The 22,310-nt window shown below is 48.2% G+C and overlaps 1 protein-coding gene across 1 annotated transcript; it reads right to left on the bottom strand.

Moving 5' to 3' along the window:
* Window positions 1–206: 206 nt before the first annotated feature.
* Window positions 207–21,039, bottom strand: LOC306765238 (oxysterol-binding protein-related protein 7-like; the record flags this gene model as incomplete). The annotated part of the gene is made up of 23 exons (XM_079252640.1): window positions 207–315; window positions 1,258–1,380; window positions 1,461–1,587; window positions 2,692–2,842; window positions 3,616–3,760; window positions 4,397–4,475; window positions 4,559–4,622; window positions 4,701–4,838; window positions 4,907–5,121; window positions 9,890–9,964; window positions 10,042–10,222; window positions 10,354–10,446; window positions 11,168–11,301; window positions 11,375–11,531; window positions 11,866–11,955; window positions 12,122–12,240; window positions 12,350–12,488; window positions 12,653–12,820; window positions 12,910–13,023; window positions 13,101–13,154; window positions 18,549–18,692; window positions 18,810–19,009; window positions 20,775–21,039. 23 exons carry the CDS (start codon window positions 21,037–21,039, stop codon window positions 207–209), a joined length of 3,084 nt encoding a protein of 1,027 aa, XP_079108766.1.
* Between the last annotated feature and the right edge of the window lie 1,271 nt (window positions 21,040–22,310).

Here is a 22,310-nt window from a genome sequence, read left to right as displayed (position 1 = left end):
AACTAAAATTCATTGTTATTCTACGTTAAAAGCAGAGATTACAGCTTAAGAAGCGTCAGAGTGGCACATCATCCGTGTACGTCATTCATGCCGACAAACCGCAGCGATCCAGAGTTTCTCATCAGGTGAACGTCATGTTGTTCCTCTTCATCTCGCTGCGCAGCACTCGGCTGCGGTATTTCCACCAACGCACTGAGCTTGGTGTTCTACCATAAGTCCAGATTCTCCGTGTTGGCAAAGCCCGGGTCATTCCGGATCTCCCAGTAGGTTCCGTTAGAAAGCCACACCTCTCGTCCAGCTTCATCCAGGGCCTTCCTGTCAGAAGAAATATGAGACAACGATCAACAAATGAAAATAATCTGCTTTTTTTCTGCTCAAGGTGAAGCTGGATGTGATCAATGCATCTGCCTGATGTCCACCTTCCATTCTAACATGTAGTGGCCATCCAGCCGCTTGTTCTCCTTCTCCTGGCGTGTGACTAACCTTCTCCGACTGCAGGGACAACTGCCTGTTGGACTACTTTTGTTTATATTTCAGCTTTAAAACAGTTTATCTGCTTTATTTGACATAATTCCTTTCGCCACAACCTCACAGTGAACTTCTCTATCCATATGCCTACTGTATTAACACACTGGACCCAAATAACACAAAACATCAAATCCGAGGAGGAAAAGGTTTGATCTTTTTGGTGAGACTGACTCAAAATAACTTAGTTTATAATTCGATACTGTCTGAGACTTAACACCCTGTTGTACACAAGGTTGGATTGTTGTTTCCTGCTCTATGTTGGACACCTTTTCTCTAACATAAATGGCAATATTGCTACTTTTAGTGTGTTTTGTTACACAACTAATTACAGAAAAATCAGCTGGTCCTCCCGCCCACAGGGGGCGGGAATCAGGTATTCTGACATCCGTCCCAGTTCCTGGTTGTGGAAATAAAAACCCATCCTGCCCTGGCTCAGCTGGATGCCTTGGTGGTGGTGGGGGGGGGGCTCAATGCTTGTTCCAGATGTCTCAGTTCCCAACGCTGAGCAGGTTGTGTGGCGCATATATTTGATAAACTGCATAAATCAACAACTTGATGGGAAAACATTGGCTGCTGGTTTGATTCCAGGTTTAACTGGAAAGGTTTCTCAGCTAATCCTAGAGGAGGGTTAGACTGGTTCCAGGCTGATCTGCTGGGGTTTGGTCATAACCAGCGTCTCATCGCAGCAGTAAACCTGACATGGCGGTGAAAGGAAGGTAAAGCTCTCACCTGAAGAACCTTGGGACATGCTCCTCCCCTCTCTTCGCCATCTCCTTCCTCCCGTCTCTCTGCTTCTGTTCCACCTCATCCTTCCTTTTATCTGCCTCGGCAGGCTTCCCGTCCTCCAGCAGCCTTGCAGCAGGCAGGAGAGCAGACCCAGACATCAGACAGCCGTTTCAGCGGACAGATCCATAATAAGGTGTAGTTTGTACCTTTGGTCGGGTCGGAATCGGGTGTCTGTGGGTGGGAGGACACCTCTCAGGTCTGGAGTCAGTTCATTGAGTTCTCGGGCATAGCGTGAGAAACCGTAGAACTGGAAGTGGTCATCAGGCTGGACATCTGGAGAGGAACAAATGGGTCATGGTCTTTGCTCTCACCTGATTGGCAGTCAGCTGTTAAAGGCGACGCGTTGCTGCATGAGAGGCGACGTTTTCTCTGCCAGCTCCCAACCAGACCCAGACTTTACCGATTTAATCCCAGTTAGCCGGAGACAAAGCCAGTCCTGCTTCCAGTTGTCTGGGATCGGCTCACGGGGCAACAGAGCCGGAAAACCCAGACTCCCCTCATCAGCTCATCCTGAGGAGTCCCCAGTCCACACCTGTACATCGTGGTGGAGGGGCATCGCCGCATCCTTTTCCGCTTGATTAAATAAATCCCACTTGGAATCTCATTTAACCATCGGATGAATAATTGATCTTACTGGGTCAATCTGAAGAGTTTGATGGAAAACCATTAAGAGACCGGACACCAGCGACACCACTCTGCTCCACTGCATGGTTCATTAAAAAACTACCAATCCCATCAATCAGGCAGCAGTTTGTCTACAATACGGCAACCCTGCAGGGACATATCACAATGTTAACAAACCAGCTGATCATTACAGTCATATCTGGATTTATCAGTCATAAATCATTTCCATTGTCCACGCCAACTTTCCGGTCTTCCTACACGTCCCTCCCCGTAAATGTTTCTCCTCACGAGTCTGGATGCTCCTCATACCTGGAAATCAGTAAGTTAGATGATCCATGGTGGTTTCCCCCTCCCCAACAACGCACAGGGATTAACGCTAAAACACAAAAGGCTGACCAGCCCGTACCTTTCAGCTGCACTGTTCAGACATGCTGATGCAACATGGCCGCCCTCTGTTGGGTGGCCCGCGTCTACTTCTGTATAAATCCCTCATTCTGAGCTACGAGAGGCTTTTATTTTGATGGGATTGGGATTAGACTTTGGTAAAATATGTATTTATAGAAGCAAGTCTTAATTTTTGCTAAAAAACCAAAATTAGTTACAGTGTAACTTTAAGCTCCCTGAAAACAAACCAAACCGCGAACGCAACCAACGCAGGACGGATTAAACTGTCCTTCCGTCCGCGCGTCCGTACCCTGCGTCCAGCAGGACGGGACCTTCCGCTGTGAAAGGAATGAAAGCAGGGCTACTCACTGGGCTTCCAGATGCACTGCGGTGTGGACAGAGTGTCACAGAAGATGCCTTCATGCCAGAGGCCTCCAAAGCGATGGACCACCTCTCCAGCCCGGTCCAGAACTACACCCTGCACCTCATTCTTACTGTTGTCTGAACTCCAGTAGCGAGACTGGGAAATGTAGGGGAGAACAAGGCTGACGTCAGCTTCCAGATCAACGTTATCTGTTAACGGCCATTTCTCTGAATTTCTGGGACACTAGACCAGGTAGGACCAGGTCTGACCGGACCCGGGTATGACCAGGTAAGACCAGGTCTGACCGGACCCGGGTATGACCAGGTAGGACCAGGTTAAACCAGGTCTGAACTGGTCCAGTTTCACTGAAATATCCAGAATATGAAGCAGGTTCATGAAAACAGTTTGATTTGTGGAACCTTTGACTAGCACGGTGGGCGTCGTTTGGCTAGTGCATTAGCTGCAGGGTGCGTTAGCTGCAGGGTGCGTTAGCTGCAGGGTGCGACCAGCAGGGTGCGACCAGCAGGGTGCGACCAGCAGGGTGCGACCAGCAGGGTGCGACCAGCAGGGTGCGGACCTCTCCACTCTGTTTTTACATCCCACCCTCTGAAAGTTTTTGCCCTCGGTGGGCAGGAGTTTCTCTAAATTACCCCCAGTGGTCACAAAACTAACGTCAGAAAAACAAAGCAATACTTTGTTTTCACAGATATGCACACTGTGCAGAACATGTCAGTCTGGGTCTGAAGTGTTGTCGTTAAATTGGGACCCGGTTCGCTTCGGTCCGGCACCCAAAAACATCCTAAAATTTGTATCTTCACAAATGAAATAAAGGTTTCACAGATCAGAAAATGTGTTGTAATGAACCTGCATAGTATGTAGTATATTTTACTGGTTAAACAGGGATGAAACCAGTGCACGTGCATCGTTACCTTGACAAAGGTGATCTTGCAGGTGCACACATCACTGCGTGTGTTTTTGATGACCACCTCGCCGTAGTGCTCCAGCCAACGCTGCTGACTCAGCACGTTGTGGATGCAGATCACCGCCTTGTTCCACTCGTAGTGGTCGCCGTACCTGCAGAGCACAGACACATTCAGTCATCTGCCTGCGTTAGAGATGCATGTCCACGTGGTCGTCATGGAACCAGTCAGACTCCAGTCTGCAGCAGAGGAACAGATATCAGGCTGGTCGCCACTAAAGCCACGCGGTGGACCCGTAAAGAAAAGGTGCATCAACTTTCCTTCGTCTGGATAAACAAACTGTATTTTATTCCCGATTCAGAACCAGCTCACATGCAACAACGTCTTTTCCAGTATCTTCTACTGGGAAGAAACAGATCCCATTCAGAGCGCTGGAAGCTCATGGAGGGGGGGGGGGGGGAGGGGGGGGGGGGGGGTAAATAATCCATATATTTTGACATTGTTGGTGTTTGATGTTTTTCCTCGTTGCATTGCAGCAGCAGCAGCATGGTGGTCTGGCTGCCGGTTGTTTTTTCCCCTCACTGAAATGAAGAAAAGTTACGAGCAAAAAAAGTTTTCTACATTTTTTTTGTTTTTGCTCCACAAAAAAAAAAAAATAAATAAAAAAAATCAGCAACATGGAAGAATTGTGAGAATCGCAATATTGGGACCAAAATATTGCAATAAAATCAGAAGCGCCACAGCCCTGAAGCTCACGGTGCGGCGGCTCTGATTGGCTGCAGCAACTCACCGAGGGAGAGTAACGTTGACGAGGCCGCTGGAGATGATTTCCACAGATTTCCCCCAGAACTTGTACTTCCATCTCTGATCTGAAAGCAGAAGCGGCGGATCAGAGGCGGGGTCAGAGGCCCGGCGGGTCGGGGACGTTCAGAGGCTGACACGCGGCTCCTACCTTGCCAGAACGTGAAGTTTTCCGACTCTGCGTGGCAGGCGGAGATGGGGGGGTGATGGCTCACCTGGGAACAGACACCACCGCCTGATTACACACGTTGTCCAGCAGCTAGAAGCCACATGATTACCTGCCGGGTGTTCACCTGCTCGCTGATGAAACGAAATCCTCTGTCTTCTCTGTGGTTCTCGTACGTTTCTCCCAGGACGGGGTTGAAGGGCTTGTAGCGATACCGCCAGGATGCCCAGGCATAACCGGAGATGGAGAACGCTGCGACATACACCTAGGGACACGGACAGACGTGTCAGCCTCCGACTGGATCTGCTGCCACGCGGCCAGCCAGCGACCTACCATCCTCTCGTACGGGTCATCGATGCGGTTGGCGGTGTCCAGCAGCGACGAGTACTCCAGCTCTTCACTGAGCCTCTGCAGCAGAGACAGCGGCTCGTTCAGGACCACCGGCATGGAGACTCTGGACAGGTCTTTCCCGATGTTGTTGTACAGGATGGTCATGATGCCGATGTGGCTGTTGTCTGCTCCTGGGGAGGGAAGGCTGGTTCGACGACCTGCATCACAGCAGAACACCGTTTATCCAGGTCGCTGCTCCTCCAACATATGAAGCATGATTTAAACACAGAGCTCTCCATGAAGCAGCGCTGAAGGCACGATGACCAGCTACGTTGTGTTGGGAATAAAACTATTATTAGATGCAGGGCCGGACTAAAAGTGCAGAGGCCCCTGGGCCCAGAGTGTTCCAGCCCCCCCCCCCCCCCCCCCCCACCTCAACACTGTGACACATTTCTAACGTCTCTCAGTGGAACCAGTAGCAACACACCAGACCCTGGTGGAACTGTCTGACTCATTATGGACCCATGACGCCCACTGGAGAACCCGGCCCCTGGACCCATGACGCCCACTGGAGAACCCGGCCCCTGGACCCATGACGCCCACTGGAGAACCCGGCCCCTGGACCCATGACGCCCACTGGAGAACCCGGCCCCTGGACCCATGACGCCCACTGGAGAACCCGGCCCCTGGACCCATGACGCCCACTGGAGAACCCGGCCCCTGGACCCATGACGCCCACTGGAGAACCCCGGCCACTGGACCCATAACGCCCACTGGAGAACCCGGCCCCTGGACCCATGACGCCCACTGGACCCATAACGCCCACTGGACCCATAACGCCCACTGGAGAACCCGGCCCCTGGACCCATGACGCCCACTGGAGAACCCGGCCACTGGACCCATAACGCCCACTGGAGAACCCGGCCCCTGGACCCATAACGCCCACTGGACCCATAACGCCCACTGGAGAACCCGGCCCCTGGACCCATAACGCCCACTGGACCCATAACGCCCACTGGAGAACCCGGCCCCTGGACCCATAACGCCCACTGGACCCATAACGCCCACTGGAGAACCCGGCCCCTGGACCCATAACGCCCACTGGACCCATAACGCCCACTGGAGAACCCGGCCCCTGGACCCATAACGCCCACTGGACCCATAACGCGCACTGGAGAACCCGGCCTGGGTCTGTCTACACGCCTTTGCTCTGTCACATGATACTGCATCGTACCACACCGTATTGTATCGTATTGTTCTATACCATATCGTACCGCATCGTACCGCATCGTACTTCATTGTATTGTATCGTATTCTGTACCATATCGTACCGCATCGTACTTCATTGTATTGTATCTTATTGTTCTGTACCATATCGTACCGCATCGTACCGCATCGTACTTCATTGTATTGTATCTTATTGTTCTGTACCATATCGTACCGCATCATACCGCATCGTACAGCATTGTATTGTATCGTATTGTTCTGTACCATATCGTAACACATAGTACCGCATCGTACCGCAATGTACTGAATCGTACCGCACTGTATTGTATCGTATTGTTCTGTACTATATCGTACCGCATTGTACCGCATCGTACCGCATCGTACGGAATCGTACGGAATCGTACTGCATTGTATTGTATCGTATTGTTCTGTACCATATCGTACCGCATCGTACCGCATCGTACTTTATTGTATTGCATCGTACTGCATCGTACCGTATCGTACTGCATTGTACCGTATAGTACTGCCTCATATCTCATCATATTGCATTGTATTGTATCGTATTGTTCTGTAACATATCGTAACGCATAGTACCGCATCGCACCGCATCGCACTGCATCGTATTGTATCGTACCGCATTGTTCTGCATCGTACCGCATCGTACCGCATCGTACCGCATCGTACCGCATCGTACCGCATCGTACCGTATCGTACTGCATCATACCGCATCGTACCGCATCGTACTTTATTGTATTGTATCGTACTGCATCATACCGCATCGTACCGCATCGTACTGCATTGTACCGTATCGTACTGCATCATACCGCATCGTACCGCATCGTACTGCATTGTATTGTATCGTATTGTTCTGTACCATATCGTACCGTATCGTACCGCATCGTACCACATCGTACTGTATCGTACCGCATCGTACCGCATCGTACCGCATCGTACCGCATCGTACCGCATCGTACCGCATCGTACCGCATCGTACTCCATTGTACCGCATTGTATTGTATCATATTGTTCAGTACCATATCGTACCGTATCGTACTGCATCACACTGCATTGTACCTCATCGTACCGCATCGTACTGTATTGTACCGCATTCTACTGCATCGTACCGTATTGTATTGGATCATACTGCATCGTACCGCATCGTACCGCATCGTACCGCATCGTACCGCATCGTACTTCATTGTATTGTATCTTATTGTTCTGTACCATATCGTACCGCATCGTACCGCATCGTACTTCATTGTATTGTATCTTATTGTTCTGTACCATATCGTACCGCATCGTACCGCATCGTACCGCATCGTACTTCATTGTATTGTATCTTATTGTTCTGTACCATATCGTACCGCATCGTACCGCATCGTACTTCATTGTATTGTATCTTATTGTTCTGTACCATATCGTACCGCATCTTACCGCATTGTACTGTATTGTACTGCATCGTACCGCATCATACCGCATCGTACAGCATTGTATTGTATCGTATTGTTCTGTACCATATCGTAACACATAGTACCGCATCGTACCGCAATGTACTGAATCGTACCGCACTGTATTGTATCGTATTGTTCTGTACCATATCGTAACACATAGTACCGCATCGTACCGCAATGTACTGAATCGTACCGCACTGTATTGTATCGTATTGTTCTGTACTATATCGTACCGCATTGTACCGCATCGTACCGCATCGTACGGAATCGTACGGAATCGTACTGCATTGTATTGTATCGTATTGTTCTGTACCATATCGTACCGCATCGTACCGCATCGTACTTTATTGTATTGCATCGTACTGCATCGTACCGTATCGTACTGCATTGTACCGTATAGTACTGCCTCATATCTCATCATATTGCATTGTATTGTATCGTATTGTTCTGTAACATATCGTAACGCATAGTACCGCATCGCACCGCATCGCACTGCATCGTATTGTATCGTACCGCATTGTTCTGCATCGTACCGCATCGTACTTTATTGTATTGTATCGTACTGCATCATACCGCATCGTACCGCATCGTACTGCATTGTACTGCATTGTATTGTATCGTATTGTTCTGTACCATATCGTACCATATCGTACCGCATCGTACCACATCGTACTGTATCGTACCGCATCGTACCGCATCATACCGCATCGTACCGCATCGTACTGCATTGTATTGTATCGTATTGTTCTGTACCATATCGTACCATATCGTACCGCATCGTACCACATCGTACTGTATTGTACCACATCGTACCGCATCGTACCGCATCGTACTCCATTGTACCGCATTGTATTGTATCATATTGTTCAGTACCATATCGTACCGTATCGTACTGCATCACACTGCATTGTACCTCATCGTACCGCATCGTACCGCATCGTACTGTATTGTACCGCATTCTACTGCATCGTACCGTATTGTATTGGATCATACTGCATCGTACCGCATCGTACCGCATCGTACTGCATCGTACCGCATCGTACCACATCGTACTGCATTGTATTGTATCGTATTGTTCTGTACCATATCGTACCGCATCGTACCGCATCGTACTGCATTGTATTGTATCGTGTTGTTCTGTACCATATTGTACTGCATCGTACCGCATTGTACCATATCGTACCGTATTGTACTGTATCGTACTGCATCGTACCGTATTGTACTGCATTTTACCGCATCTTACTGCATTGTATTGTATCGTATTGTTCTGTACCGCATCGTACCGCATCGTACCGCATCGTACCGCATCGTACCGCATCGTACCGCATCTTACCGCATCTTACTGCATTGTATTGTATCGTATTGTTCTGTACCATATCGTACCGCATCGTACCGCATCGTACCGCATCGTACCGCATCGTACCACATCTTACTGCATTGTATTGTATCGTATTGTTCTGTACCATATCGTACCGCATCGTACCGCATCGTACCGTATCGTACCACATCTTACTGCATTGTATTGTATCGTATTGTTCTGTACCATATCGTACCGCATCGTACCGCATCGTACCGTATCGTACCACATCGTACCGCATCTTACTGCATTGTATTGTATCGTATTGTTCTGTACCATATCGTACCGCATCGTACCACATCGTACCATATCGTACCGCATCGTACCATATCGTACCGCATCGTACCATATCGTACCGCATCGTACCGCATCGTACCGCATCGTACCGCATCGTACCGCATCGTACCGCATCATACAGCATCGTATTGTTCTGTACCATATCGTACCGCATCATACAGCATCGTACTGCATTGTATTGCATCGTATTGTTCTGTACCATATCGTACCGCATCGTACCACATCGTACTGTATCGTACTGCATCGTACTGCATCGTACTGCATCATACAGCATCGTACTGCATTGTATTGTATCATATTGTTCTGTACCACATCGTACCGTACCGTAAAGCATCGTACTGCATTGTATTGTATCGTATTGTCCTGTACCATATCGTACCGCATCGTACTGTATCGTACCGCATCGTACTCCATTGTACCGCATTGTATTGTATCATATTGTTCTGTACCATATCGTACCGCATCGTACCGTACCGTAAAGCATCGTACTGCATTGTATTGTATCATATTGTTCTGTACCATATCGTACCGCATACTCTTCGTGGCCTGTGATTGGCTGCACGCTGTTCCAGCCAGACTAAACTTTTTAACTTGAACATATTAAAGCTGGTTCAGATGCTTCCACGGTGGCGCCGAGTGACACGGCGGCTTTACCGGTATCTGCGGGCGCCGCGCTGGGCTTCTCGCTGGCGCTGCTCAGGCTGGCTCGGTAGTTCAGGGTGGCCGCAGCTGAGAAGAAAGAGGACCAGGTCAGTTTCCACTCCTCTCTCTGCGGCTTCTGATCAGGAAAGGGGGAAAGTTCTCACAGTGTCCTTCTTCAGGCTCCGAGGTGGTGGTGTTGGTGATGTCACTCAGGCCCGACTCATCGGAAGCTTCCGCCTCGGACGACGTCTCGCAGACTATCACCTCACTGGCATCAAAATACTCCTGCAAGGAGTCCGCCACCGAGGGGGGGCGCTGAGCGTGGCGAGCCATGGACGGCGTCCTCTGGAAGGACATGCAAACCAAGAGTCAGAAGAGACGCTAGACAGCAGATCTGGCAGCAGACAGGAACCAGTAGAGGAGCTCGGAGGGTCGATTCCCACCGAAAGAATAAAAGATAGTTGGAGGAACCGCACCTGGTCTGGACGCACGGTGCAGAAGGATTCCTCCGTAGAGTCAGAGGACAAGGAAAGCGAGTGGACTTTGGTCAGATGAGACTGCACGTCAAGCTACACACACACACACACACGCCATGCAGAAGGAAGAAGAAGCAACACATGAATAGACGCCATGCAGAAGACGCAGCCTGGTAATGTTCCCATCACCCTTCACAGCAGCCAGAAGTCACAGGTTTGATTCCGTTTTACACCAAACCACTGATTCTAAGAGGACGTTGGTCTTTTATGTGTTCCAGTTACTTCCAGCCTTTTGTAGTCCCAGTTCAGCAGACCCGCAGCATACTGGTCAAACGTCCCCGTCTGATGTCCCGGACCACGTACGGGTCCGAACAGCGGGACCAGATGGTGGACCGAACCGGATCCGTCACCGCTTCATATTATCTTAGCCAAGTCAAGCGTTCCTCACAAGCATGCAGGCAGGTAGAGACCCTCACCCGTCAGCAGGCCGAAGGACCGTCACCATGGAAACAAACATCTCTGAAAACACGGCTGCTGAACGCTGAAGTGTAAGTGTGTGTGTGTGTGTGTGTGTGTGTGTGTGTGTGAGAGAGAGAGAGGTGTGTTCCTGATCCTCCCTAAAACAGCCCGAACCTGCTGAGCAGGGTTTGGTTTCTGTTGCTCCGACAGGTCCGGACTGATTCCTCTCCAGTACAAACTGGTGAAAGACCAGATGAGTTCTAACTGGTTTGGGACTCGGCTGTGTGTGCGTTTCCCACACGCGGGATGGGAATGCCCTGTGTGGCGTCCGCTAGCAGAACCAGGTGAGTCTTACCTCCGACAGGGTGCTGCAGAGCGTGGCCAGCTGGTGCGAGGTGTTCTGCCGTAGGTCCGGCCCAGCCCAGGCCTGCCTCAGACGCTCCCTCTCCAGGGTCAGAACCTCGTGGACAGACTTCAGAGAGGCATGGACTGCAGCATTCAGAACATGGAGTTAAGCCACCAGCTTTCCTTCCCGAGCCAAGCGGCGCGTTGGAGATCTCACCTCTCTGAGAAACAGCACAGATGTCCTGATGGAGCTTCTTGGCTTCCGGCGAGGTGACCTGAGGGTTGGACAGCTGCGAGTAGACGTAGTCGGGGATGGACTGGACAGACGCTGCTAAACCAGAGCTGCTGTTGGTGCTCAGGTGGCTGGAGGTGAACTGGGGGAGGAACAGCCGTTACTGCCTAAAACTACGGAAAACCTTCGGTTTCACTGCTCCATCAGCGAGCCGGTACCAGTCCAGAACCCTCTGTGGGTCCAGTCACCAGCACACGACCCTGAGAACCAGTGTGTGAAACGGATCAGACGCTTCCACGTAACCCTGAAGGTCACCAAGGATCCCCGTCAGGACCTGAACCAGTTCCAAATTTAACACACTGACCAGCTGTGTCCACCAGGACGAGGACTGGCCCTAAGCCAGACCAGGGTTCTTCCGCATATGCTCTTAACTATGGAATAATTTATGATTATTATGGGATGTTTCAAGTTCTTACCGTCCCCCCCATGGCTTCAACACGGGACAATGTCCTGGAATGACCCACAGCCTTGCCACTCTTCTTTTTGGGTTTCTCCAGAGAGAGATTCTGTAAAGGATTAAACATAAACATGATTAAACGGCTGCTAAAAGCCCACATGGACAAATGACACGATTCAGAAAGGCAAGTCCAGTCAGAGCCGTTCGGTTCTGCGGGTGAGTCATTCGGAACAGTTCAGGTCTGTTTGAGTCATTCGGAGTGGTTTAGCCCCTACCTGCATGCTGATCCTCATCTCCAGGTCTGTGTTGGTGATGGGCAGGCCTCCCTCCAGCCAATGAAGTCTCTGGATGAGCTGAGCCAGCTCGGTCAGGTCTGCCTGGCAGCGAACCAGGTCTGAAAGTCATCCAAGCAATACTTCATGATCCGGATGATTTGGTTAATGAGGAAACATGGCCTCCAGCAAAGCCTTGCTTTGTGGATGCAGGTTAGGTGAAGTGCCCACCGTTTGAGGTAGCGTCGATGTCGTGGGTCTGCTGCAGCCAGGCCGACACCTTGCTGGTCGCCCCCGGGTACGTGGGCACTGGCGCCGGACTTCCCATCTCTGGGATGTAGACGGAGGATGAGCTGGCATAATGAGCCGACTAAGAAACCAAAGTTGGAGTTGAAGTTTTGAAAAAGACCAGAATGGAAATGTGTTGACGGAGTTTTCTCTCCTCATCAGTTCCAGATGAAACTAGATTTTATTGCGGTTTGTTTTGAGAAAAAAGCCTGTTAAAGTGAAAGCAGGAAGTGGAGCCGGACTCACCCTGGTTCTGTTCTGCTGAGCGAACAGGGACATAGCCGGCAGGGTGCTCTGGCCCAGAGACAACGCGTGGAGGACACCATGATGAACGCTCATCGCTTCATTCTTCCTAAAAACACGGTGGGCGCACAGCTTGGTCAGCCATATGTAGAAGATGTTGCTGTCCTTTGTCTGATGGGAGAAAAGAAACACAAGGAGAAAATGATGAGAGAACTTCCCTCAGTTAGACCCGCTGCAAGGAGCAGGATCACGGAGGTCACCTTGAGGTGGTAGAGGTTGTCTCCAGCATCCAGGTCAATGCGTTTGGACTTCTTGTTGACAGACATGACTGCCAAGCTGACGTCCATGGAGCCGTGGAGCTTTCCTCTTTGAATCTAAAAGCAACCAGAGTCTCTTTAACATGTTCTGACAGCTGAAGACCAGATGAAGACCAGCTGTGTTGAGGACTCACGTCTTGCTGCGTCTTTGAATACTTGAGAATTCCTTTCTCCAACAGGAAGTACCTCTGAAAAACGACAGCAGTTAGAAACACTCTGAATTAAATAATAGCTTCATCTAAACCCTCCATCTGTATCTTAGACCCTCTCCCAACGAGCCTCTTTAAGGACATTTTCCCTTTAATTAATACATCACTACTAAATCTTATCAATATGTCTTTAGTGACAGGATATGTACCACAATCATTTAAAACTGCTGGAATCAAGCCTTTACTTAAAAAGCAATCTCTGGATCCAGAGGTGATAGCAAATTATAGACCTATATCTAACCTCCCGTTTATGTCCAAAATTCTGGAGAAAATAGTTTCAGCTCAGCTACATGCCCACCTGAGCAGAAATAATTTATTTGAAGAGTTTCAGTCAGGATTTAGAGCTCATCATAGCACTGAGACGGCATTGGTGAAAGTTACTAATGACCTTCTTATGGCCTCAGACAAAGGACTTGTGTCCGTACTTATCTTGCTTGATCTTAGTGCTGCATTTGATACAGTCGATCATAACATTCTGTTACAGAGACTAGAACAGGTGGTTGGAATTACAGGTACAGCATTAAGCTGGTTTAAATCATATTTATCTGATAGACTTCAGTTCGTTCATGTAAATGACAAGTCCTCCTCACAAGCTACAGTAAGTCATGGAGTTCCTCAAGGTTCTGTACTTGGACCAATACTCTTCACGCTATATATGCTCCCTTTAGGCAAAATTATTAGACAGCATGGAATAAACTTTCATTGTTATGCAGATGATACTCAACTATACTTATCCTTTAAACCAGATGAAACAAATCAGCCCAATAGGCTACAAAATTGTCTCATAGACAAAGACTTGGATGTCTAGAAATTTTCTCCTCTTAAACTCAGATAAGACTGAAGTAATTCTTGTTGGATCTGAAAAACTCAGAGCTAAATTTTCCGGTTTTGTAATGAACCTGGATGGCATTACTTTAGCTTCCAGTGCTACAGTGAGAAACCTTGGAGTAATATTTGACCCTGACCTGTCCTTTGGTCCACATATTAAGCAGGTTACTAAAACAGCCTTCTTTCATTTACGTAATATAGCCAAAATTAGGGACATTCTGTCTCAGAGTGATGCAGAAAAACTGGTTCATGCTTTTGTTACTTCGAGACTAGATTACTGTAACTCTCTATTACTGGGCTGTCCTAAATATGCCCTGAAAAGCCTTCAGCTGATCCAGAATTCTGCAGCCAGAGTCCTGACCAGAACCAGCAGGAGAGATCATATTTCCCCAGTTTTAGCCTCTCTTCATTGGCTGCCTGTTGAATCTAGAATAGAATTTAAAATCCTTCTTCTTACATATAAAGCCCTCCACAACCAGGCACCACTATATATCAAAGACCTCATAGTTCCTTATATACCAAGCAGAGTACTTCGTTCCCAGACTGCAGGCTTACTTGTGGTTCCTAGAGTCTCAAAGAGCCGAGCAGGAGGCAGAGCCTTTGGTTATCAGGCCCCTCTCTTATGGAATAAGCTCCCAGTTAGTGTTAGGGAAGCAGACACCCTCCCCACCTTTAAGACTAGGCTGAAGACTTATCTTTTTGATAAGTCCTATAGCTAGGGATGGTTAGCATCCCTTAGTTATGCTGCTATAGGTTTAGACTGCTGAGGGACATTTCCTGATACACTGAGCTTCTTTCTCTTTATCTCTCTCCTTTACCCCCCCCCCCCATAACAGTGTTGCATCATTAACATGTATGTCTCCTGTCTCAGCAGGTCTCCCTGGCTGGGAGTAGCAGTTCCTGTTGTCTGTTGTCTTTCTGTCCTCTTCCCCCCACACAGCAGAGGCAGATGGCTGCCTGTCCTGAGCCGGGTTCTGCCGGAGGTTTCCTTCCTGTTAAAAGGGAGTTTTTTCCTTCCCACTGTCGCCAGTGTGCTTGTTCAGGATGGGAGATTGAGTTGGACTCAACTCAATCTGCTGGTTTCCTTATATAGGCTGTTATGAATTGGCTTTCATTATGTTTTCCCCTCTGTCTGTAAAGCGTCTTGAGATGGGATTGCCGTGATTTGACGCTATATAAATAAAGTTGAATTGAAAACTGTGTGGTCCAACCAGTCGAGACTCAAAGTGAGAAACGATAAGACAACAAAGAGTCCGTTTGGGCCGAAGTGGTCAGCTCCATCAGCTTCTACACCCACTAAATGGATCATTTACACATCACATGACCTCAACGTACTGGTTTCTGGTGGTCCATATGCAGAAGACCAGTGGATGAAAGTTAAGGTACCATTAAAAAAAAAAAAAAAACAAAAACAAAACGATTCTTCTCTTCACATGTAAAGCTCAGTTATCTGTGTGAAACCAGCTCCTAGGTGGGCTTCAGGAATCAATCAGCTCGGCTTGGTTTCTGGGGCCGTCCACACATGTCCCGACTAAAGTTTTCCTCACACAATGACAAACTTTTGAGAGAACTTGTAACTTGTTGACAGGATGACCATCGTTCGACCGGTTTAGGATGCACTGCCATCTGTGTGGCATCACGTGCCGTGAACTCATTTGTTTCCATGGTAATGGAAGATTTAGCTGATCATGCTAATTGTGCTAGCAGAACTTTCTCAGCAACTGACCGAAGGCCTCACAGCGAGTTACTGAGGAACATTTAGATGATCCATTCATCTGGGCCGAGAGACATCGGCAGCATCAACATTTAACACGTGAAAAACCAAAACTTTACACAATAATAACTAAATAAAATCAGAACATTAACAGCCAGAAGGGTTCATGTCTGTCCGCAGAATCTCTGAATTTCAGCCCATTTCCACTGGAATCCACCCAGCCGGCCAAATCCCTTCTCAGCACCAACCATGTGGGACAAGTACAAGGAATCTCTGTAAACCACAGGATTTATCCTCAGAAATCATAAGCTGGTTTCACTGGGAGGAACATGAGGATTCGTCCCCCAACATCTTTCCTCAGAAGTTAATCCTGATTCCATCATTCCAGATCTGCCAGAACCGACTGTGTTCCAGTTCTGCTGAGGTGGACCTGATGTCAGGTGGGGTTCCCCAGGTACCACCGACAGGTTACTGGAGAAGGACAGAAACATCGTCCCAGACCTGTCTGGCCACAAGTTTGTGTAATAATCATTGATCCTTGTCTCCATGTCACATTTCTAGTTGGAGATTTTAACCCTTTGCAGACACAATGTTACATCAGGCTAGTGTTAGCATGAAGCCACATCACAGTGCTAATCTAGTTCTATGCTGGTGGTGGATTAGCTTTAAGCTAATGTGGGAAACCATTTAATATATTAGTTTTCAGTAGTGTATTTAGAGAAGACACATAACTCAGTTCATCAAGATTTTTTACACTGGAGCTGAAAAATTATGAAGACGCTCAAATATTAGCGTAACGGTGACTAAGCTAGTGCTACATGATCATTTAAACCAGCTAGGTATGCTAGCTGGTTTTAAAGTAGCTATAAAAAGCATGAAAATATGGAAAAATGTATCCTTGAACCAAATCAGGATCCAGTCTACCACCAGACTGTAGACCAGACCTGATCCCCCTAAAACCACATCAGGATCCAGTCCTCCACCAGACTGCGGACCAGACCTGAACCCCCTAAAACCACATCAGGATCCAGTCTATTGCCAGACTGCGGACCAGACCTGAACCCCCTAAAACCACATCAGGATCCAGTCTATTGCCAGACTGTAGACCAGACCTGAACCCCCTAAAACCACATCAGGATCCAGTCTACCACCAGACTGTAGACCAGACCTGATCCCCCTAAAACCACATTAGGATCCAGTCCACCACCACCAGACTGTAGACCAGACCTGATCCCCCTAAAACCACATCAGGATACAGTCTATTGCCAGACTGTAGACCAGACCTGAACCCCCTAAAACCACATCAGGATCCAGTCTACCACCAGACTGTAGACCAGACCTGATTCCCCTAAAACCACATCAGGATACAGTCTATTGCCAGACTGTAGACCAGACCTGAACCCCCTAAAACCACATCAGGATCCAGTCTACCACCAGACTGTAGACCAGACCTGATCCCCTTAAAACCACATTAGGATCCAGTCCACCACCACCAGACTGTAGACCAGACCTGATCCCCCTAAAACCACATTAGGATACAGTCTATTGCCAGACTGTAGACCAGACCTGATCCCCCTAAAACCACATCAGGATCCAGTCTACCACCAGACTGTAGACCAGACCTGAACCCCCTAAAACCACATCAGGATCCAGTCCACCACCAGATTGTAGACCAGACCTAAACCCCCTAAAACCACATTAGGATCCAGTCTACCGCCAGACTGTAGACCAGACCTGATCCCCCTAAAACCACATCAGGATCCAGTCCACCACCAGACTGTAGACCAGATCTGATCCCCCTAAAACCACATTAGGATCCAGTCCACCACCAGACTGTAGACCAGAACTGAACCCCCTAAAACCACATTAGGATCCAGTCCACCACCAGACCGTAGACCAGATCTGATCCCCCTAAAACCACATCAGGATCCAGTCCTCCACCAGACTGTAGACCAGACCTGATCCCCCTAAAACCACATCAGGATCCAGTCCTCCACCAGACTGTAGACCAGACCTGATCCCCCTAAAACCACATCAGGATCCAGTCGACCACCAGACTGTAGACCAGACCTGATCCCCCTAAAACCACATCAGGATCCAGTCTACCACCAGACTGTAGACCAGACCTGATCCCCCTAAAACCACATCAGAATCCAGTCCTCCACCAGACTGTAGACCAGACCTGATCCCCCTAAAACCACATTAGGATCCAGTCCACCACCAGACTGTAGACCAGATCTGAACCCCCAAAAACCACATCAGGATCCAGTCTACCACCAGACTGTAGACCAGACCTGATCCCCCTAGAACCACATCAGGATCCAGTCCCTCACCACCAGACTGTAGACCAGACCTGATCCCCCTAAAACCACATCAGGATCCAGTCCTCCACCAGACTGTAGACCAGACCTGATCCCCCTAAAACCACATTAGGATCCAGTCCTCCACCAGACTGTAGACCAGACCTGAACCCCCTAAAACCACATCAGGATCCAGTCTACCACCAGACTGTAGACCAGAACTGAACCCCCTAAAACCACATCAGGATCCAGCCCACCACCAGACTGTAGACCAGACCTGAACCCCCTAAAACCACATCAGGATCCAGTCCTCCACCAGACTGTAGACCAGACCTGATCCCCCTAAAACCACATCAGGATCCAGTCTACCACCAGACTGTAGACCAGACCTGATCCCCCTAAAACCACATCAGGATCCAGTCTACCACCAGACTGTACACCAGGTCTCAGGTTCTGTAGGTTTATCCAGCAACAGCTTGGTCCTGGTTCAGACACCTTGCTGGGCTGCATGTCGACCAGGTGACCACTCACCTTGTGCCAGCCTTTGAGCGGGTACTTCCTCCTCTTCAACAAGAAGCCTTCACAGATCCCAGGTATGCTGAGGTCTAGAGTGGATCCAGGAACCAAACCAGCATCCAGATTCTGCAGGTCGTCCATCACCTCCCAGTTTCGAGACTGACAGAGAGACAGAACCGGTTAGTTCAGGTCCTTCAGCTCCACGCCGCTGTGATGGCGTCACATTAAACTGTAAACATCCAGATTCTTCTAGAAGCAGGAGACGCAGCAGATCACCTGTTTGGAGTGCCTGGAAGAGCCAGTGCTGCTGCTGCGCGAGTGTCCTGGTTTAAACGTGCTGGCCGGAGAGCGCTCATGGCCGCTGCTGATGGACTGGTTGCTGGCTGCAGCCGATGGACACACCTGCTGGTCCATGAATCCGCCGACGAGCAGATCTACGTTTGGAGGAGAGCTGTGATCTTCAGGGAAGGACGAAGCTGGTGACAAAGAAAAGGCAGCTCTGTGGAGGTTCAGCAGAAACCCAACCAAAAAGAAAGGGTGATTATCCACCGCTGTGTTTAAGGCGACAGCAAACATTACAGGCTTCCTTTTCCAACATGAAGAATCTGTTTTTATCCTTCATTTCTGTTTCTCTGCTTGTCTGTCAGAAAGGTGAGAAGAGTTTGTCTGCACAAAGCCGAAGCACGTCTGCTGGGTTTTTCTCTAATGTGTGTTTGGTGGATTATTTCTCTTCCTTTCTGTCGTCATCCCAGATGGACAGAAACTTCATGAGTCACCATTACAAGCATGTAGATCTGCTGATGATGGAGCTAGTGTGGAACGTGGAGGTGGGGATTCTTGTTTTCAGCTGCGTGGTTACGTATTGGCTGCCATCACTCAGGTGTTTTTTCCACCCATGTAGAAAACCACTTGCTAGAAATAATCCACCATTTCCTTATTTTTTGTGCAGAGTTTATTTAAGTGGAAATTCCTCCCAAAAGCACCTGGAATGTTGAAATGAGACCACCGGGTCTGGTCATTTACTGCCATGGTGGAGCAGGGGTCTAAACGCTGAGCAGGTGGCTTTATTTAAAACGCAGTAAAGAAAGATCCTGGAGAAACCTGGGATTTAGTCTGAGTTCAGACCATCTCATCTCACCTGAAAACATCTTATCTCCACAAAACAAAAACAAAGAGAGACCAAGAGAAACGAAGAGGAGAAAAGCACCATGAAGGTGTTTCGGTACGAGGGGTAACGTTATGGAAGGGTTGAAGAAATGTCCAAATATAATACAATTTAAAAAACATATTTGCCAGGTACATGGGTGCAGGAGAGAGTTAATATTTAGCAAGGGTCACTGACAATGCTATGTATTTTTGTTGTTGTTTGTTTATTTGTCTGTTTATGTACAGATGTGAAGAACAGTTAAAATTATTATTTAACACATGTATGTGTGTGTGTGTGTGTATGAATACGTAGGCAAAGGGGTGGGGTTTAATATGTTTCTTACTTCTGCCCACTCCTTTTCAAGCATGTCTGGTTTTGTTTTGTTTTTTTAAGTTTATTTTATTGGACATTTATCGAAATAAACTTTTAAAAGAGGTAAAACCTAAAGGAGACGGAAGCAGCTTCAGTTTATCATTTATTTTATGCTTCCAGTTTAAAATTCTTTGTTTATTTTCTGAACAGCTGTAACATCTGTACATGTTTAACCCTTTACTGAGCAAATGACCAGATTTGTTCCCTTGACTGGACACGCAGAACGCCTTTCCATGCCGCGTTCATCACCAACCATCAAACCTTACCTCCATGACATCAGTATTCAGAATAACACTGAAATAAAAACTACCAATAACTACTGCAGAAAACCCTGTTTTAAAATCCAGTAATATACTCCAATATTCTAATAACATTCTTTTCTATTGATTAAAGGAACATTTGCAAGTATTTCCCTGCGTGAAGGGGCAAAGAAGACCCCAGTCCACAGAGCCTTCCTGCTCTTCCAGCTCAACACCGGCTGAGGAGGAAGTCTTTGCTCAAATTCCAGACTGCACTTTCCAGAAGTCGGACCAGATTCTGGTGGCAGGAAGCCAGATTTTATCACAAGATTACGGTGCACTCAGATCTCACATAAAACAGGAAGAAATGTGATTTAAACAAAGAAGTTTCCATCTTCAGGTTTTCTCTGGATACTTCACCTTCACAAAGTATCCTGAAGAAACACGCAGGTAAAAGCCAAACCTGGTCCAAATGAAACACACTTGTGCAATCCAGATGTCCCAGGCCGCTTGTGTCCTCCAGTCCCGCGGTTTCAGGCTGGAAAAGTCCTCGTGCCGCCCTGGAGCTCCGAGCCGCAGCGGTACGAGCAGGCGTCCCGGGTTCCACACCTGAATGGCGAGTCCTGCTCAGAAAGCTGCCTATGAAAGGCCGCCAGGTATCTGGGCGGGGCCGATCCACCTGAACCGACAGGTCGGTCCAGTTCGTCATTACAGAGCTGCCAGAAGCAAGCAGCGTGTCACTTGTCATCTGGCAAGACTCCACACACGCACGCGCGCACACGCACACACATCTGCGTGTTGAAGAATTTATTCACCCCTCCTTCAACTGAGACATGAAATAAGTAGAACCGGAGCAAAGTTATCAGACATGAGTAGAACCGGAGCAAAGTTATCAGAGACGAGTAGAACCGGAGCAAAGTTATCAGAGACGAGTAGAACTAGAGAAAAGTTATCAGAGATGAGTAGAACCGGAGCAAACTTATCAGACATGAGTAGAACGGGAGCAAAGTTATCAGAGACGAGTAGAACCAGAGAGAAGTTATCAGAGATGAGTAGAACCGGAGCAAAGTTATCAGAGACGAGTAGAACCGGAGAAAAGTCATCAGACATGAGTAGAACAGGAGCAAAGTTATCAGACATGAGTAGAACCCGTGAAAAGTTATGAGAGACGAGTAGAACCGGAGGAAAGTTATCAGAGACGAGTAGAACCAGAGCAAAGTTATCAGAGACGAGTAGAACCGGAGCAAAGTTATCAGACGTGAGTAGAACCGGAGCAAAGTTATCAGAGACGAGTAGAACCGGAGCAAAGTTATCAGAGATGAGTAGAACCGGAGCAAAGTTATCAGACATGAGTAGAACCGGAGCAAAGTTATCAGACATGAGTAGAACCGGAGAAAAGTTATCAGACATGAGTAGAACCGGAGCAAAGTTATCAGACATGAGTAGAACCAGAGCAAAGTTATCAGAGACGAGTAGAACCGGAGAAAAGTTATCAGACATGAGTAGAACCAGAGCAAAGTTATCAGAGACGAGTAGAACCGGAGAAAAGTTATCAGAGGCGAGCAGAACCGGAGCAAAGTTATCAGACGGGAGTAGAACCGGAGCAAAGTTATCAGAGACGAGTAGAACCGGAGAAAAGTTATCAGACATGAGTAGAACCGGAGCAAAGTTATCAGAGATGAGTGGAACCAGGGCAAAGTTATCAGAGACGAGTAGAACCAGAGAAAAGTTATCAGAGATGAGTAGAACCGGAGCAAAGTTATCAGAGACGAGTAGAACCGGAGCAAAGTTATCAGACATGAGTAGAACCGGAGCAAAGTTATCAGAGACGAGTAGAACCGGAGCAAAATTATCAGAGACGAGTAGAACCGGAGCAAAGTTATCAGAGATGAGTAGAACTGGAGAAAAGTTATCAGAGATGAGTAGAACCGGAGCAAAGTTATCAGAGACGAGTAGAACCGGAGCAAAGTTATCAGACATGAGTAGAACCGGAGCAAAGTTATCAGAGACGAGTAGAAC

This window comes from Telmatherina bonti (genome assembly GCF_933228915.1).
Source record: "Telmatherina bonti genome assembly, chromosome: 14".
Classification (NCBI taxonomy): domain Eukaryota; kingdom Metazoa; phylum Chordata; class Actinopteri; order Atheriniformes; family Telmatherinidae; genus Telmatherina; species Telmatherina bonti.
This window is presented reverse-complemented; position numbering and strand designations above follow the sequence as displayed.